The 17,583-nt window shown below is 43.9% G+C and overlaps 2 protein-coding genes across 7 annotated transcripts in view; one reads left to right on the top strand and one right to left on the bottom strand.

Moving 5' to 3' along the window:
* Positions 1–2,380, top strand: part of dpf2l (D4, zinc and double PHD fingers family 2, like) — an 11,104-nt gene extending 8,724 nt beyond the window's left edge. For 4 of the 5 annotated variants that reach the window (XM_019884279.1, XM_019884278.1, XM_019884280.1 and 1 more), the window contains one exon: positions 1,082–2,380. In XM_019884279.1, the coding sequence (XP_019739838.1) occupies positions 1,082–1,167 (86 nt within the window). In that variant the 3' untranslated portion in view covers positions 1,168–2,380. The remainder of the gene's footprint in view (positions 1–1,081) is intronic. The other variant, XM_019884277.1, reaches the window with a different exon arrangement.
* Positions 2,381–2,778: 398 nt separating this feature from the next.
* slc24a6a (solute carrier family 24 member 6a) lies at positions 2,779–17,384 on the bottom strand. Of its 2 annotated transcripts, none has more exons than XM_019884273.1 (17): positions 16,774–17,384; positions 16,524–16,628; positions 13,287–13,363; positions 13,130–13,204; positions 12,929–13,013; positions 10,976–11,079; positions 10,798–10,872; positions 10,055–10,080; positions 9,863–9,916; positions 9,584–9,720; positions 8,283–8,452; positions 6,210–6,477; positions 5,898–6,064; positions 4,813–4,927; positions 4,412–4,524; positions 3,695–3,760; positions 2,779–3,584 (listed from the first exon to the last, which is right to left on the bottom strand). In XM_019884273.1, the coding sequence occupies exons 1-17, from the start codon at positions 16,880–16,882 to the stop codon at positions 3,474–3,476; spliced, it is 1,857 nt and encodes a 618-aa protein (XP_019739832.1). In that variant the 5' UTR covers positions 16,883–17,384; the 3' UTR covers positions 2,779–3,473. The 2 variants fall into 2 exon arrangements, with proteins under 2 accessions (XP_019739832.1, XP_019739833.1); XM_019884274.1 differs by having other exon boundaries at positions 8,364–8,452.
* Positions 17,385–17,583: the final 199 nt, after the last annotated feature.

The raw sequence follows: 17,583 nt of genomic DNA, 5'->3' as shown, positions 1-17,583 counted from the left end.
TTTTTTAAGGCTTCATTTGATGTACACTAGCACTTAATACAAACCTTTTAAGTCATTAACGTCACTTTTTGGAAGTACACCTAATAGTGAATGTTGGGCAATAGAGCAGGGGTGGCCAACCAGTCAGAGACGAAGGGCCAATTTTTTTACTGTGTTACTGCAAAGCCACATCATATACCCTTCCACGCACGCGCACACACACACATACACACCAGTGCACTCATGCACATATGCACGCACACCACGATGAGCAACAGTCGGAACAGGCCGAAAATGAATGAAAGCTAAAGATACAAACACCAAATCTTTTTTTTTTTCCCCCACCCATTTCCTCCTCCCACCCCTTGCGGTCGACTTGGGACCAGTTCGCTGGCTCCCGGTCGATTCTGATCGACATATTGGGCACCCCTGCCTTAGGATCAGAGGTAATTCACTGACTAGCTTCGCGCTTAGCGCCGTTGTTTGCGCATGAGCGGTGATGAAGTCATCTGATTGGTTGCCTTCTATGTCAATCAAGTAAAGGGATTGATGATAGCCCGACGTAGTACATTCTGTGTATTTAGCGCCTTCGTTTGAATGGCATCGCCACTGCCGACGCTTGTCGTGTGAAAGCCCGGGAGCCGCATTGAACCAGCCAAAGAGCTGCATGCGGCTCGCGAGCCGCGGGTTGGCCACCCCTGCAATAGAGGCTAATTGTTATTACTAATGAGAAGCAAAAACAGACTTTGACTTTGGCTGTGACCTTGCACGTGGATTGAATTAAGTCAAACGGCAACACCGAAATGGTGCCAACATTATTTCTGTTGCTTTGGCCAGACCACAAAAAAATAAATAAAATAAAGACGAGGATTTTTTAAAAGTGAAAAGCGGTGAATAAGTCCCCCCATAAAATACATGAAAAGAATCTGTACTCCAAATAATGCACTGTTTGTCCATCTGATTATGCCAGTGTCTTCATAGTGATTGGCAGAACAATGAAATGCTCTTCCACGAGAAGGCCCAGATGTGTTTGATGTTTCTACTGTGAACAACACGAAGGTGACTTGGCACAATAAATCATTCTATTTGTGTGTTTTTGCAGGGAGCTGGAGCTGCCACCTGTGCTTGGCCCTGCTCAAGGAAAAAGCCTCCATCTACCAGCAGAACCAGAGCTCCGCCTCCGAGTGACATGGGAGGAGTTAGTTGGTCTCACCCCCTCTTTCACATGACCACTGTTTGAGCAAAGCAACACATCAGAACGCCCACTTCTTTCCAAATGTAGCTCAACCGCCCCACGGGTCGGCAGCAAGAGTCGGAGGGGGCAGGATGCCAAAACAGACCTCATATCAGTTGACATGTGGCTGAAGCGTAGCTGTCTTAACACATTCATCTGCACACATCTGTCCTGGACTGCTGCTACACACCAGAAACACAAGACGAGAAAGAGAGAGTGAGAGCATGGGGTAACCATAGCAACAGCCGTCTCCATGGGTGCTCCTGGGAGCAAACAGAGTGGCACATCTGCACTGCAGAGTGTTTTGTTTTCCTCCAAATGATCTATTTTTACTCGCAGGATGTGGAGGGGGCAGAACACTCCACAAACCGTATGTTGCTGCAGAATTATTCCATTAGTGTTGTTATTGTTCTGGTTACTAGTGGACTTTTGTAGTGACATTTGTCCGTGAACATTGTCAGATCTTTTGGAGCATCCCCTCCCCCCATTGAAAGGTTTTCACGTCGGGCCACATAGCTCATTATGTTGCTGGATGGATTCAAAAATTCAACCAAACACTGTCAAATGTCATACTGTAGACTGGGTTCAAAAGAAGGAACATTATATCATAGCTTACTATCATTTTTCTATTGGTATTTATCCACCAAAAGGTGCTCATCGTCTTATTTTTTAAAGTCTTTAACTGGCTGCTTGTCACATTTCCATATCATTGCTTGGTGTTAGTTCACTATTAAGCTTGTTAACACAGCCACATTCATTTCAGAGATGTTGTAGAGACCACTCACGGTGACATCATTGTCAGCAGCAACCCAGTGAATGCACTCGCCTAAATATTGTCTTTTGTTTTTATTATTAAATACATATATATTACAAAATATGCCATTGGTATTGGGAGAATTTTCTAGTGGTTTTGTAAAGTGTGTGGTGAACACTTTCACGTATACGCTTCAACATTCTATGTACTGTGTTGCCTTGTTTGTATTTCTGTTATGCCTGTGACCTTTGGATTCATTTGACTCATTGGATATGTCAGGCCTCCATTCTCCATATTTTTAAAATGATGTACTTTGTTGTACTATTTTTTACATTTATTCGGTGACAGCGCCGACAAGCCTGACTGAAATAAAAATGGTGTATTTCCTTGAGAAATTCCACTACTTTCGCTCAGCTGAAGTGTGATTGTTTTCACAACACAGCACCACAGTCTGATTTAAGACTGCCGGTTGGTTTTTGGTTTGAATGACCCAGTCCTTCCTGCTCGCCGGGGACTGTTGCGCTCTCTGATTGGCTGGTTCGACAACACGGGGAAAGCCCCAGTTCAGCTAAGATTTGTTTTCATTTAAATCACATGACTACTTTTTATTGCATAGGAGACTAATCACAAAAAGTTTGGCCTTTTGGGTGAAATTTCAGTCAACTAAATGTCCTTGACGATGGGGTTTGATGTCAAAGTCCTTACAAGTAATGAAGACTCACTATGAATCGTGGACTTTTTCAGATCACCCAAACCACTCTGTCCCGTTCCATCTTGCAACTGAAGTCAGCAGGCATTTAAGAGTGCGGGATCATTTTCACATGATGCAGCGTTTTAATTTACCCGACAACAACACAGCCAAATACATCCTCCCGGCATGGACAATCAGAAACAATAAAACAAGTTCCAAGTTTCCAAGCACAAAAAGTCTGCACACCAAGCCAACACGCACGTCTTAGTACACGCTGTCGCGCGTGGTCAGCCTCTCATTTAGGACTACCACACAAAGGCATGATAAAACCAAGCAGGAAAAAAAAATTAGATATATAAACAAGTAGCAACTACATGCCATGTAATCTCCAACAAAGGCGTGGCAGTGATGAAATAGTGAACGTTTTTGCACAGTACAAGCACAGCAGGTAGAATACAAATTTTCAATGTCTGTGGGTGGTGTGCAGAAGTGGCAGTACAAAAACCATGTAAAATACTTGTTTATCAAAAGGGAATGGGATGGCTCATTGGTAGAGTGGTCGTTTCCCAACCCAGAAGTTGGAGTTTTCGACCATGTTGAAGTGTCCTTGAGCAAGATACTGAGCCCTCAGTTGCTCCTGATGCTGAATTCGGTGAATGAGGTTAAAAGTGTAACGCGCTTTGAGTACCCGAGGTAGAAAAGCGCAATATAAGTGACAACCATTTACCATTTAAGGGAGCTCTTAGACGTGAGGCGTGAAATTCATACCAGTGACAAAAGCGCGTGTGGTGTGTGGTGTGTTTGTGTGTCCTAGTCTACAGCCTCTCGAAGCTGATGGAGCAGAACAGGAAGATAGCGTAGAGCAGCATGAGCCAAAGGCCCAGCCTGCGGTCCAACTTCCAGCGGTTCAAATGGACGCACAGGACCTGAAGCATGGAGAAAAAAAGCATTCGGTCATTTCCTGTCCTTCGTAGAACTTGTTGAACGACAAAGAAGCCTGAGATGGATCGAACATTGTTGAGTCGGATGTGCTCACAGTGAGTGTAACTGAGGCCAAGAGCAGGATAACCGAGTAGACCAGGCCCCTGCTGTTGATAGTCACCTAAAGAAACAAATGTATTGGGTCATTAACAGCCCCTAAAAACGCCCAAGTTACATAAAGCTCACGTGATGACTAACATGAGGCATTGATCACACCAAATTCAGCCACGATCTGGTCTGTGCGTGGTTTGCACATGTAAACCTAATAGTTAACAGATAATAACAGAAATGTGGTGAAACACACCCTTATACTAACCGACAGGCACAGAACAATCAACTGCACCTTATGTAAGGAAAAAGCAACGAAGGTAAACAATTTACATCGCCATCTGTGAAGCATTATGGGGGGAGTCACTTGTTCGCCAAGCAATGTTGTGCCTGATTCACATTTTGGGCGAACGTGAGCTGAACGTCTCTCCGCCTGACCAACATGATAATGTGAACATTTTGTGAATGCGGGTTCATTTTTGTTCGTTAGACTTGCAGGAGAAAAGGCGGCTAAAACATGGAAAAGGAGCTACAGGTAATGCTTTTGGCTCCCAGATTTAGACTGTGGCGATATCAGTTACGTATGCAGCAACCTACTTTGCAACATGCGCAAGTTATGAATGCAATTCTGCCTTGCTTTCTGCAGTGAAATGCTTAGCAATAAACAGACTTCAAAGAATACCCCCCCAGGTAGGAATGAGTATGATATAATGTGCAAGCTTACCACAGAGCTGTAGCTGACAATGAGTGTCCTCAGTGCCCAGGGGAAGCCCAGGCCCAGCAACACGTCAAAGATATTACTGCCAATGGAGTTGGACACGGCCATGTCACCCAAGCCTGCGGGAAAAAAAAACGCCACAGCGGGAAAACCAGCGGGCTTCGTTTACAAAGCTATGGACGAGGCTTCGCAAGGCAATTGAAGAAAGGAGAAAACGCACAGCGCAAGTATCAGATTCGGGCCTCGACCTGATTTGGAGTTTGCAGAGGAAACGCTAACGTTGCAACGACAAGAGCCGAGCTTGCGAAATGCACGTACGTTGTGTCCGTTTTTAGATTAAAAAAAAAATCATGGTGGTGGTGTATCACCAAGTGTAAAAAGTGTGCTGTGTTGACACGGACGCGCACCTCGTCGGGCGACGATGAGGCTGGCCATGCAGTCGGGTACGCTGGTGCCGGCCGCCAGGAAGGTAATACCCATGATGACGTCTGGAATTCCAAGTGTGTAGCTGATGATGGTCACCTGGACAGAGGAAAATACAGCTGAGACACGGAGAACTGGAATGGGCGAAGTCCATTTTTGACCATTTATATTCGTCACCTGGAATGCAACCGTTCATTGCCACGGCAAAATATTTTTGCCAAGCACGTTTTTCTACAGGTAAGCGAGGAAAAGGGTCTCGCTCGGCTTGTCTGTGAAATTCAATCTTGAACGCAACTGTAATACCAGGAGATGTCGACGTTTGAATCACTTTGGATTTGACATCAGCTCAGCTTCTGAGTTGAAAGAGTTAAAGATTAGAAGGCGCATCTCAGCTTGTCACGTCGATTAGGAGGTAGAGAAACTCGGACAAGTTTAGTTAAGTGTCATGGCTCGCAGAGGTGTTAAATCCAGGTCCAGAAAGTAAAAACCCTGCCCCAGTTTGGCTTTAGCCACAGGCGCTTCTTCTTTAGTTTATTGTATTTATCTGCTAGTTGATTAGAAGCACCTGCGGCTAAAGTCAAACTGTGGCACGCTTTTTACTCTCTGGACCTGGATTTGACACTTCTGCTTAGTTGTGTTATCTGTGAAAAGATTATTTTACCATCAAAAGTGCTTTCCTGCTCAGTCTTGCTGCTGTATCATTTCAGGTTTTATAAAAGAAAAATATATTCTTGTCAAACTCATTGTTCTGCTCGACATGTTTCTTTTCACAAAGAAGCCGGTGTTCTCTGCTTTTTGCTCAGATGGCAGTGTTTTTGGTGAACCCAAAATGTGCTGCAAATTGCTGAAGAACAGAGACTGACAGAAACTTTTTTTTTTTTCCCGGGTGAAAGAGGTTCGTGTTCATCTTATCGATCACGATATTCTGTAGGACTTGAAAGATCTGTCAAACAATGTGCAAGCAAGATGGGCAACTGTGCTTTGAAAACTGCTGCAGAATGATACAAATGGAGTCCGACCACTGAGTTATTTGCATGTGTGTTTAAGTGCGTAAGTGCGCGTTTCGTACCATCCACACCATGAGGTAGGAGAAGAGGGCGATCCAGAGTGTGGAGGTCAGGAAGGTGAGCAAGTACCAGCGTTCCCACTGCGGAAGGTTGCAGTCGGGCACCGTGCAGTGAAGCAAGAGACTCACCGGCCAGGAGAGCAGCCATTTCACACGCACACACCGACCATCTGACAACGTATTCACACACACACACACACACACACACACACACACACACACACACACAAACACATCCAGAAGCACGATTACAGATTCAATCATTTACATCAGACGAGATATTGAGGTCAACCAACAAAGCCATCAAGTGCTCACTTGGCATGATGAAGGGTTTGAAGGGAGCGTTCTCATCCCCTTCCGCCTCCTGCTCTTCCTCTTCCTCCTCCTCTTTAGCCTGAGCAGCTGCGTCTCCGACCTCCCGCCCGGTCTCCTTTGCCTCCCTTCTCCCCGCGTCCAAAGGCTGACAGTCCGCCTCAGCAACCGACCCGTTCTCTCTCCCCCACGACCCGCCGGCACCGCATCCATCGTCCGCTGAGGCGCCGCCATCTTTGGCCCCGACCTGAGCTCGGATCAGTCTCTGCCTCTGTGGGAAGGGAGTGGGGGGGAATGAAACCCAGGTACGAGGAGAAAGAGCGTGGAGCACCAAACGAGCCGAGCAGCCGCGGAGTGCTCGGGGTTAGTTCGTGTCGGGGTCAAACAGCTGACAAGTAGAGAAGCAGAGATGAGCCACGTGCACACATCATCACAGTAGAGCAAATTAAATATGGGAAATGGCGATGATACATGCAAGGGAGCAGAGAAACAGATCAGATTGTAAAGAGAGTTTGTGACCGTTTTTGTTTTTTTTTAATTGGTGTGATTAAAAAAAACTATCAGCCTTGGGAGGAAATACAGCGGTGTCTTGAGCTATGTGTGGCCTCACTTATGATTTCTTTTCAAGACAAGATTGATTTGACTCGCGCGTGCTGTATGGTGGCACTGAAGTCAAATCCCTTCACAAAAAAGCAATTCTTCCAAATGGGGCTTCAAGCAGTTTCATGCCACTTCCAGTTCAAGTTTCTTGTCAGACGAAACATAACAAAGAATTACACGTTGGGCATTTACAACAGCCACACAACTTTGCCTTTGCCGGCTTGCTTGATGCTAGCGCGCAATGTGTGTTCTAACATTGTGTTTAACCCTTTAAACACATATGCATCAACACATATAGAAAGACAATATAAAAAATACACACACACACATATGGCCACAGGGATATATTCTTTATCATCTGCAAAGAAATGACAATTATTACTGCATCGTAATGAGTCTTTTCCAGTAGTTGAGAAACTTATCTTGATTGGCATCTGCATGGCGCCAGTGTCCAAGTCACACACACCACAATGAGTAATTATTCACGATGCACAAAATATTTCATTCTTTACCATGTATTTAATTATGTTATTGCTGTGCTTTATGAAGCAGGCAGGCTCCAATGTTAGAGTTCTATTTCCTATTATGGTATTAAAAAAAACATTACAAATGTTTTTTTAATGCCGTAATTACAAAATGTCATTTTTGGGCCGTGGGGGGACTTGAACTGTGTAATGGCATTTCTATTCATTTCAAATGGGAAAGATACTTTGAGAAACATACATTCTGCGTTACGAGCGTGGTCACGGAGCAAATGCAATTCGCAGAGATGGGCACGTTACCCTATTTTGCCGGTTCGTCCTCCATCTGCGACCTGGGAACATTTCTGTCATTGTCCCTCCGTCCTTATTCACACAATAATTGCCCTCCATCCCCGTCCGTACTCGTCCTTTTCAAGTGCTTCGGTTCCAGTCTTGACTGAACTATTTTGTTGGCTTGCACTTTCTGTCTAGATTTAGAGTTTAAGGTCGGTTAACCTCAGTGGCGACGACATTATTAGTGCCTCATCAGATGGAACAGTTGCTCTTCTTTTTATCCGTGATGTATTTTATATGTACTGCAGAGTAACAATTTATATGTATTTTGTATAATCAAAGTGCATGTATCAAGTTGTCTCACTATGCCACTTAAGTGTGTTTTTTTTTTTTTTTGTGTGTGTTTCTGTTTGATTTCCTGGTCTTGCAAGCTCTTCGTTTCCCCACCATTATTGGTCTATTGGGCGTTGAGAATTGAGCCCTATGAATACTGCCTAGCAACAAACGTGTGACGTGACCAAGGAACGAAAAAAAAAATCGTACCATTTGACATGTTCATACATTTCCAAGGTAGGTCTAGTAATTATGAGTAATGCAACCCATACGAATGGGTTGAGGCTGATGGTTGCTAACCAACACGTCTCTGTTTCAAATAGTTCACAAGCACACTCAGGGACAGAGAGCAAGGAGTTAGGAAAAGGGTGCAAGCCATGCGGTGTACCTCGTTGATGACCGTGCGTCCCGCCATTCGCAAGCGGGTGTAGGGGGGGAAATGCGAGGTGATGAGAAGGCGGAGGCTTGCCTCTGAGAAGGTGAGCTGGTGCGGGTGCTGGTTGAGCAGCTCATCCACCATCATCACCCCTGAGTCCTGACCGACCACAGCGCACGAGTCTGAGTCAAGATGTCGGCGGAAAGTAGAGGAAGGAATTAAGTTAAGAAATCAGAGACAAAGTATTCTAAGGTGATGTCAGTGATCGCTAAGAGTTTTCGTCTCATGATGTCAAAACGTGAACAGAATGATGAAGAAGACTGTTTAAACACCAGCTCTAATCGAACCAGGACATCGATACAAGGGTCAAACGCCTGTTGTGAATTTTGCCGTTGAGCTCCTCGTTGGAGAACTTATGCAAAAAGTACTGAAACATTCAACAGGTGGACATGTGTATTTGAAAACCTCAGAAAAGGTCACATTAAGTTCACCAGTAAAGGTTTTAATGCATTTAAGGTTTGCCTTGAAATTTCACCTGGAAGCCAAACATCCCTTACTTTTTGTGAGTTGTTAAATATCGTACATAATATACATGTACACTAGGTCTGAGAATAGCTTGAGGTTTAATGCAAGTACACTATCTGCCAGCAGAGTGTGCAGTTTTTCTTCTTGCGTGCTCTCTGACCCGCAGTGCACTGCAAGGCCATCAGAAAGGAAATCAAAACCAAAGTAAATAAGGTAATCAGTGCGACTACATCGAATAAAAACAAAACAAGCTAGGTTAAGGCGTCTGAACTAGAGGAACTTCAGTGGCTGACGTTTCTTTGAGTTACCAAAATAGACAGGGACTAACGAAATCAAGAATTTACCATGTGTGGGATTAAACAACAGTGCAGGTATGTTTTCATTGAGGATATTATATGATGACATGGTTAAGAACTCCAAAAGAAAGTTTTATTTGAATAAAAAATGTGATGTAATCAATCAAAATGACATAATACTCAAATATTTTCGGAACGTAAAGGTCCTAAGTATCGGTTATTGGGCGGCACTGGCTCCAGTATCAATCGATACCAAAATCTTAGGTATCACACAGCTCTACCATGCACCTGATTTTAAAAAATAAAAGTTCTTTCACAGTCTCATGAGCAAAGAAATACTTTTTCTTCAGTCTCTGTGCGATCCAGTAGCAAAACGTCCCATGGGCTGGTACCCTGTGGTCCAGTTCTATTTCAGTTGACTAAAACCTCCATTGGGGCAGCCTCAATTGTGTCACTGGATAAGCTGATATACTTGCAATCGGGTGCACGTACCAGACTTCAACGGCACGTTGTCGGCATCACAGTCGCCGGCATTCCCCACCGCTGTTGCACGTCGCAGACCGCTCAAACACGGCTGACCTGCCTTGCTGCAGTATCTCTCTGCCAGGCTGCACAGATAGCTATTGAATCTATACACACGCACATACATACACACACACACACACACACACGCACACGCACACTGCTTTAGATGGCATGGAGGTTTCGTATTAAGCCTTTCATCATGTTATCAGGTTACAGGGTGCATGAAAGGGTTAAGATTAGACTCACTTCATAATGATTATGTATATTCCATACATGGAGATCAATATTACGGTCTCCCACCTGCAGAGGCACATGCATACACACACACACACACACACACACACACACACACACACACACACACACACACACACACATAGAAATACTCAAATTAGCATGTGGATGTGATATAGTGTAATAATTGATATTATGTCCTACCACTGCACTTTTTCATCGTAGATCACCTGCAAGTTCACAAAAAATAAATAAATAAATGATGGTTTGCAGTTTCAAATGTAAAAATCTCAATTATCTTGTCTAGGTCAGGGGTGCCCAACCTTTTTTGACCAAAGACCTACTTTTCAAGCAGCCAACTTCCTGCGATCGACCCATTACCTCACGTGCATGCATACGCATACACATTCCCAAAAGCGCGCACGTGCACGCAAACACCCATGCCGTGATGAGCAACAGTTATAATGAACCCTAACATGAACGAAACAAAAAAAATAAACTAGATACCAGACAAGACCAAATCTGTAAAAAGGAAATCACTGCCGACCTTAGTGGGAGACCTGATACAGAGAGCCAGGGATACACTTTTGTGGTGTGTTAAATGCAGAAACATCACCATTGCAACTTGAATCGAAAGTTTTAAAAAACTGTGAGCATGAAACTGATGGGATGCTAAGGGTGCAGTGGACACAACAACAAAATCAAAAAAGAATCTTAATAACACACACACACACACACACACACACACACACACACACACACACACACACAAATCTTTTTTTGTTTTTTTTTTCCATTTCTTGCGACACCTCTGGCGATCAATTTGGGACCAGTCCGCAGACTACAAGTAGACTGCGATCAACTGGTTGGGCACTCCTGGTCTAGGTGAACAAGTACTCCGTTGAAATGAAAAATATGAACTGAGGTTTCTGAGCAGTGTGTCTCACCACAATGAGCACAATGATGGACAAGATGTAGAAGACAGCATCGCGAAACAAAGGCCACCAGCTCAGACAGATTGGCTGAAGAGAGAAGACCCACAAATCTGACATTTATTTCTCAGATCCAGCAAATGTGACCTTAATGGTGTGTGTGTGTGTGTGTGTGTGTGTGTGTGTGTAAGACCTGTCCTGCGAAGATGCCACAGATACCAATGATGACCAGGATGTTAAAGACCGCCGAACCCACGATCGTTCCCACACCGACATCCCCTTTTGTGATAAACACTCCTGAAAACACATTTGACAGTGATGAAATCACTATTTCAAAACTAACAGTAGCGTGATGTGAATGTCTGATTTTTCACATTGTCTCATTCTTCACATATAGTCACAAATGCAGTCATACTACTGCAGCTCGTGAGTGTTACATCAGTCACTTAAGTGTTTTTACAAGCGGTGCCAGAGAACCTGAGGTCACAACTTATCATTCAAAAAGAGACATGTCCGTCATGTTTTCAACGAATATCATTGGGAACACAAGAGTGTCTTCAACAACAATCAAAATTGGTGTCTTAAAAAGCATTTGCTTGTCTGAAATGTGGGAAGCAGTGAAGCAGTTCTCGAACTGCTTATCTGAGATTTATTTCCACAACGAGCAGAACCTCCGGGATCAATTGTGATGTGGGAAAATGGAACGGCATAATGTGTGGAAAAACGCTCCATTATTTTTACTGCTTGAATCAAATCAGACCGGTTCTGAGCACCACCCTCAAAGCAAGAAATGACTCATTTCTTCACTCCAATTCAGTAAAATTTTCTTCGGTTTGTCTTTGTGCACCCACAACCCCCATCCACGTTCGTCAAATCCAAGACAGTATTTTTCTTATTTCTTTTTTTGCTTGTGTGTGACCTTTTTGGAACCATGAGGTTTATCTTCTTATCAGGTCAGTGTTGTATATTTTTTTCTCATATTTCACTCTGGAATGTAATCGTTTCCTCATGCTTCCATTTTAGTTTTTGAAAGTGTGGATGTGCCTGTGTGCGTCAAGTACTGAGTGATGAATTGGCCGTTAAAATGAACACTGAATCAGAATATTCGGATTTGAGTCAGGACCGGTAATAGCATATTGCGAATGTTTGACTGGCACTCATGTCTCACTGTAACGTATATACTGCTGTATATGTGAAACGCACGTGCATGAAAGCGCAACAGCGTTTGTGTGTGTATGGGAATATTTGGCCGGCTGATGAGCATTAAATTTAACTGTTAAGCGGTCGGTCAATAAATCCCAGTTCGGCAGTGGATTAACGTCTTTGTTACTTTGCTGTTGGCCTCTCATGCCGTCACAACAGCATACAAAGGGAGTTTGGATACTTGGGACACTGGACCGTAGATGACAGGTTAGCTTAGTGCTAGCTAGGATGAGGCTAGTATAACACAGCAGGATGGATTTTAGTCAGGGTTAGGGTAAAAAAAAAAAAAACGCCCTGGATTCTGCCGTTGGCCAGGAAACGTTGTGGGATGCTGGAATTTACAGTAAGTTATTTTCAATTATAAAGGAAAACCATTCTGTAGGATGACGCACTGCTGCTTCAACACGCTGGTGTAAATATGAGGCTTTGGACAATGTAGGGTGTGGATAAAGTGTTATGTCAGTGCACTACATTTACCATTATGCTGAATTGGATTTTTCTTTTTTTTTGGACTATGACGTGTTTTTTGGAAAAAAGTACAGTTACTAATCCATTCAAGTTGATTTGGGACTTAATGTCAAAATGAAGAGCGAACACAGATTTTGGGTGTGTGTTGACGGTTTTTCATCATGTTTTCAGTGTGAGCTAAATTGAGTAGGTGTACAATCCATCCCTTTTCGACTCAGCGGCTTCTCTGCTTCCGTTCTGACTGCTAGGAAAGCTGAACTCTATCCCAGTTTAGGATGAGAAAAAGACGTAAAACACTCACATCTCCGATGAATATCCATGCAGGAAACGATAAAAGTCAGCCCCATCAGTGACTCACCAGACAACTATCAGTCCCAATCGGGCGAAGATGCTGATGATTGCTCGCAATTTGCTGATAGAGTATGATTGTGTTAACTCCAGAGTGAGTAATAGACGAAATGAGTTTAGTACTGACCAATCAAAGAGGTGAAGAGCTCCGGGGCAGAGCTCCCGGCGGCCATGAATGTTGCCCCGGCCACATCCTGGCTGAGTTGCAGATTCTACAGTACAGCAAAGGAGGTTCATTAAAGGTGGAATATTTTGTTTTTTTTGCTTTTCAAAATGAAGAAGAAAAGTCCATTCTGAATAACAAAACACACTAAAAATCCTCTCAGACCTCTGAGACTTTTTCCAGGGATGGCACAAAATAAACATCACACACGATGGCTAGCGCGTGAAACATGTAGATAGCCTGCAAAGAGCAGAGAAGTGTGATTTTTCAAGAAACGTCATCAGATTCTTCCAGCGTTCATCTCGGCAAGCTGTTTACTCACACAGAGCACATGAAGGACAACTGCTCCCTGTCTCCGCTGCTCCAGTGTAAAAATGTCTTCGGGAAACTCGCTGATGGCTGAGTAAGAGATGACAACAACAACAACAAACAGTGGACTATTAACTGAAGCATAAATAATTCAATTATTCACGTTTTCAACATCAGACAGAAAATCGGAAAAGTCTAGTTTAAACCAGTTTTTTTGGAGCAACTTTCCCACCAGTTCCTTTTGTGTAATTCCTTTCACCAGACAGTTTACAAGCCCTGCAACTGTACAAAGAGGGACTGACGAAAACCTCTTTGGGGAAAATTTGCTCAGTGTCTGACTAAGCTGCTTTACTTGCACCCCAAATTAGTTTCCTCCCATTTTTTTTCCTTGTGACTCTCCACTATCACGTCTGCCATCTTTGAGACTTTTCTCAATTATGTTGCTCACTTCCAAAAGCCGCAAAGCTGAACTTCTCCAGTGTCATTCCCTGAAAGGTCAGACAGTAAACTCGAGTGCGACAGATTTGACGTTGGACAAAGGAGCCATTCTGTGCTCAAACATGCATTTTGTTCAAAGATAAATGTCTTAAGTTACAAGTAAAAGCACATTCTCTGTGATTACCTTGCGCAGCTCCTCTCAGCACTTCCAGCATCTCAAAATTGGCCCCACTACAGGAGAACATGTTTAAGTGATGAGAGAGCTACTGCTGAAGAGGGCCAGTCGTCAGCAGGTTACTGCCGCTTTGATTCAACAGATTCCAACCACAGAAGCATCCTTCAGTTTCTTAGCAACCGCAGCCCTCAAAGGCTACATACAGTATGTGAGCCTCAATGTTTTGATGTGCAGTTAATATGCCCCACGATTGTTGTGGTACTCGGCACACTCCGTGGTGGGCACATGATTTGCCAAGACACAGTGCACACAGTGAGATATTATAAAAGATTATTTGTGCGTGACCTCGTCATTCAGTGCTCCGAATATTAATATCCAGATATGAATCACGAGGCACTACGAAGAAATATTGTCTTGTATTGTTCACAGACAATAATTCTCAAAATGTAGTGCTGTATATGAGCTCTCCCTATCATAGTAGGCAAAAAAAAAACCTCTCTAAATCATAAATCACACACTACTCACAAGTTAGGGATAGTTCAAGTAAAATTTGTGGGAAATGTAAAAAGTGATATTATATCATTAAAGTAGGACATTTAAGTTGAACGATGATTTCCTCATCTCAAACAATTCACTCAGACAAAACCTAACAACAATGGTGGGTACACCACAACAAAAAATGTCAACGTTCTCAACAACTCATCATGTGCCCTTGAGCATCAATTACAGCTTGACAACGACCTCTCATGCTGTTCACAAGTCGATGAATTGTCTACTGAGGCATGACTTCCCACTCTTTTTGAGAATTGTCATCCATGAAGATGAAATTGGGCCCGTATTGTTCACGACATTAATAATGTTATTCAGGTAGGATGGGCTTGTCACAAAGTGTCGGGCAGTTCTGTACCGAATGGACACGCCTGCCCCCACCAACACCGCCACCACCAAAAGCTCGTCCGGTGACAACAGTGACTGATGCAGAGCACTCTGCTTGACCTCCCCAACATCGTTGGTGGCCATCATTTCTGCTCAAGGTGAATCGACTTTCATCAGAGAACAGCACCGAAGCCCACTGGTCCCTCGTTCAGAGTAAATGCTCCCTGGCTCATGCAAGACGATGACGCCTGTGCCTGGTGGAGTGGTCCGGTACCCTTGCAGGTCATCTAGCACGCAGACCACGCTCATGTCAACGATTTCAAATGGTCTGACGTGACACTTGGGTGCCTCTCACCTCCCTTAAACACGCTGAGAGTTGAGTGACATTCACCATCCGGTTTCTAAGGGTCATTGTTCACAATGGAGGTCATCAGCATGGGATGTGTCCGAAGGTCCACTCCCACATCTTTATGTCTCTCTTCCAGTATCGAGGTTGCAACCATCTGATGACACTCTGCGGGACACTCTCAGCTCAGTGGACACTTCCATCTGAGAACGTCTGGTTTGAAGCATCACGATGGCAAGGTACTGTTGCTCCATCGTTAGATGTCGTCTTGGTCTCATGATGTCAAAATGTTAATAGCATGATGAGGACGACCGTTTAAATACAAGCTCGAATTGAACCAGGACATTTATTGGTTGATTCAAGGGGCAAACGCCTGTTGTAAATTTTTCCCGAGAACAGCAACTTGTGCAAAAAGAACTGAAACATTGAACAGTTGGACACGTGCAGTCAAAAGCTTTGAGAAAGTTACATTACAAGTCAGGTGTGAAGTCCACTAGGCCAACCATCTTTTGAGTAATACTTAGTGCATACTTTTTTTTTTTTAAAGCAACCCACCTAAGTTCATAGTTAGAGCCATAGCAATGCGCTTAACAAGGAAAATGCTTTTGTTGGGCAATCTCCGGTGAGTGATGCCATTTGCAGATTGCAGTCGCCAGTCAGACATTGTAATGCATTGTTGGTTTGTCCCGTTAACTGCTCTTTGACATTGTTATCGAGTTATTCGGCGAAATGCCTCAGCGCTGTACAGCAATGCATCGTTCACATTCAGCCAAACGGTTGTTTGACTGGCGACAAGAAAAGAATAGGGCACGTAAATGGACCAGAAAATTGCAACGCTCTGTGTCGTTCTCACAAAGCGAAAGAAATTGTTGACGAGCATTCTTTGTTACAAGCACTTCAAAGACCTCTGTTTTCTCAACCGGCTATCCAAAAAAGGTAGATGTGCTTATCAATGAATAACTTTGGCTGTTGCTTATGAAAACATTCGATTCAAAGCATTACAAAGTATTTTTCACTTGGGATTTTATAAACACAGTATACTTCACATTTGACCTTTAAGTTCACCTGTAAAGGTTTGAATGCATTTTAGGCTCGTCCTGAAATTTCACCTGAAAAGCCAAATATCCCTAACTTTTTGTAGGTAGTAGATAGATAGATAGATAGATAGATAGATAGATAGATAGATAGATAGATAGATAGATAAACCACTGCATCGTTTTTTATTCACACTTATGCCTACTACTGTATGTTAATGTTGATCATTATTGTGGTGCCATTAGAGAGACAAAATATTTTTCTGATGTAGTACTTGGTGGAAAAAGTTGGAGAACCGCTGTTCTAAGAGCTAAATGATGGAAACGCCCCTCATATCTTCCTCGTGCCATTTATAACACAGGAGAGAACGAACGTCTTACCAGATTTAGAAGAAGGCTGTGAGGACTGATTGCTGTCATCTTTCGCGATGGCGACCTGCTTTTTGGATAAGAAGATATCAACAACCCCAGAGTGTCCACGAGATTCTGCAAAGAGGGGAAGCTATAGTGAACACACGTTTATAAAATGTGATCGTTGCCTGCTCAACGCATGCGTTTAATAAAGAAATATTCCTTTTTCTACATTTCCTGAAATATTGTATAATGGGTACAAGGAAATTGTAAAGAGCACCTGTAACGTCATTGAGATGCAACACCCAGGCAGCTGCGAGCAGACCGAGTCCACTGACGCAGAGCCGGGGGAGGAGCAGCGTCTGCCTCGGTCTGCTCCGCGCCTTCATCTCGCCCGCCGACACCACTCGCCGGCCTCGAAGCTCACAACATGTCGCGGTTCATTCACAAGTGTCTGCGCTGCTCCTCCGCGTGCACAAACGAGACAAAAATCACAGGCTGTTGCCAAAGATTTAAGGATATTGTCTTTCTTGTTGATATTCTCTCCTCCAACGGACAGGGAGTCAAGAGGCTCGGGCCGTCAGCAGCATCTCAGCATCCGACCCAGATGGAAGGAGTCCGGGTCAACCCGCCCAGTCGAAACGTCAACCAGCTCGTACATGAAAACGTCAAGGAATCCTCGTATCCTCGTGTTTCACGTCACAACGAAATCGGATTGTACGCAAATGCGGAGAAGGGGAGCGCGGGGAGGCGGTTTCGTGGAGCGATTGCACACCGCGCCACCAGGGGACGCCGTCTGACTCGCAGCGTTGCAGCAGACGACATCCTGTTTCAGTTATGAGCTGGGGACCTGAATAAACAATATCAATTCAGGAATTTATAAAACACACACACACACACACACACACACACACACACACACACACACACACACACACAAAGCAAGAAAACCCATGTGATATGCCTGTCATGGTTACATACAGTACATTTCATTCAATGCAAAGATGCAAGGATAACAGAGCAGTGCTGCTTAAATGCGTGTGTGTGTGTGTGTGTGTGTGTGTGTGTGTGTGAGAGAGAGAGAGAGAGA

The sequence above is a fragment of the Hippocampus comes genome, unplaced genomic scaffold (genome assembly GCF_001891065.2).
Source record: "Hippocampus comes isolate QL1 unplaced genomic scaffold, H_comes_QL1_v1.1 scaffold156, whole genome shotgun sequence".
Taxonomy (NCBI): Eukaryota; Metazoa; Chordata; class Actinopteri; order Syngnathiformes; family Syngnathidae; genus Hippocampus; species Hippocampus comes.
Note: the sequence above shows the minus strand (reverse complement) of the source record. Positions and strands in the feature narration are given on the sequence as shown.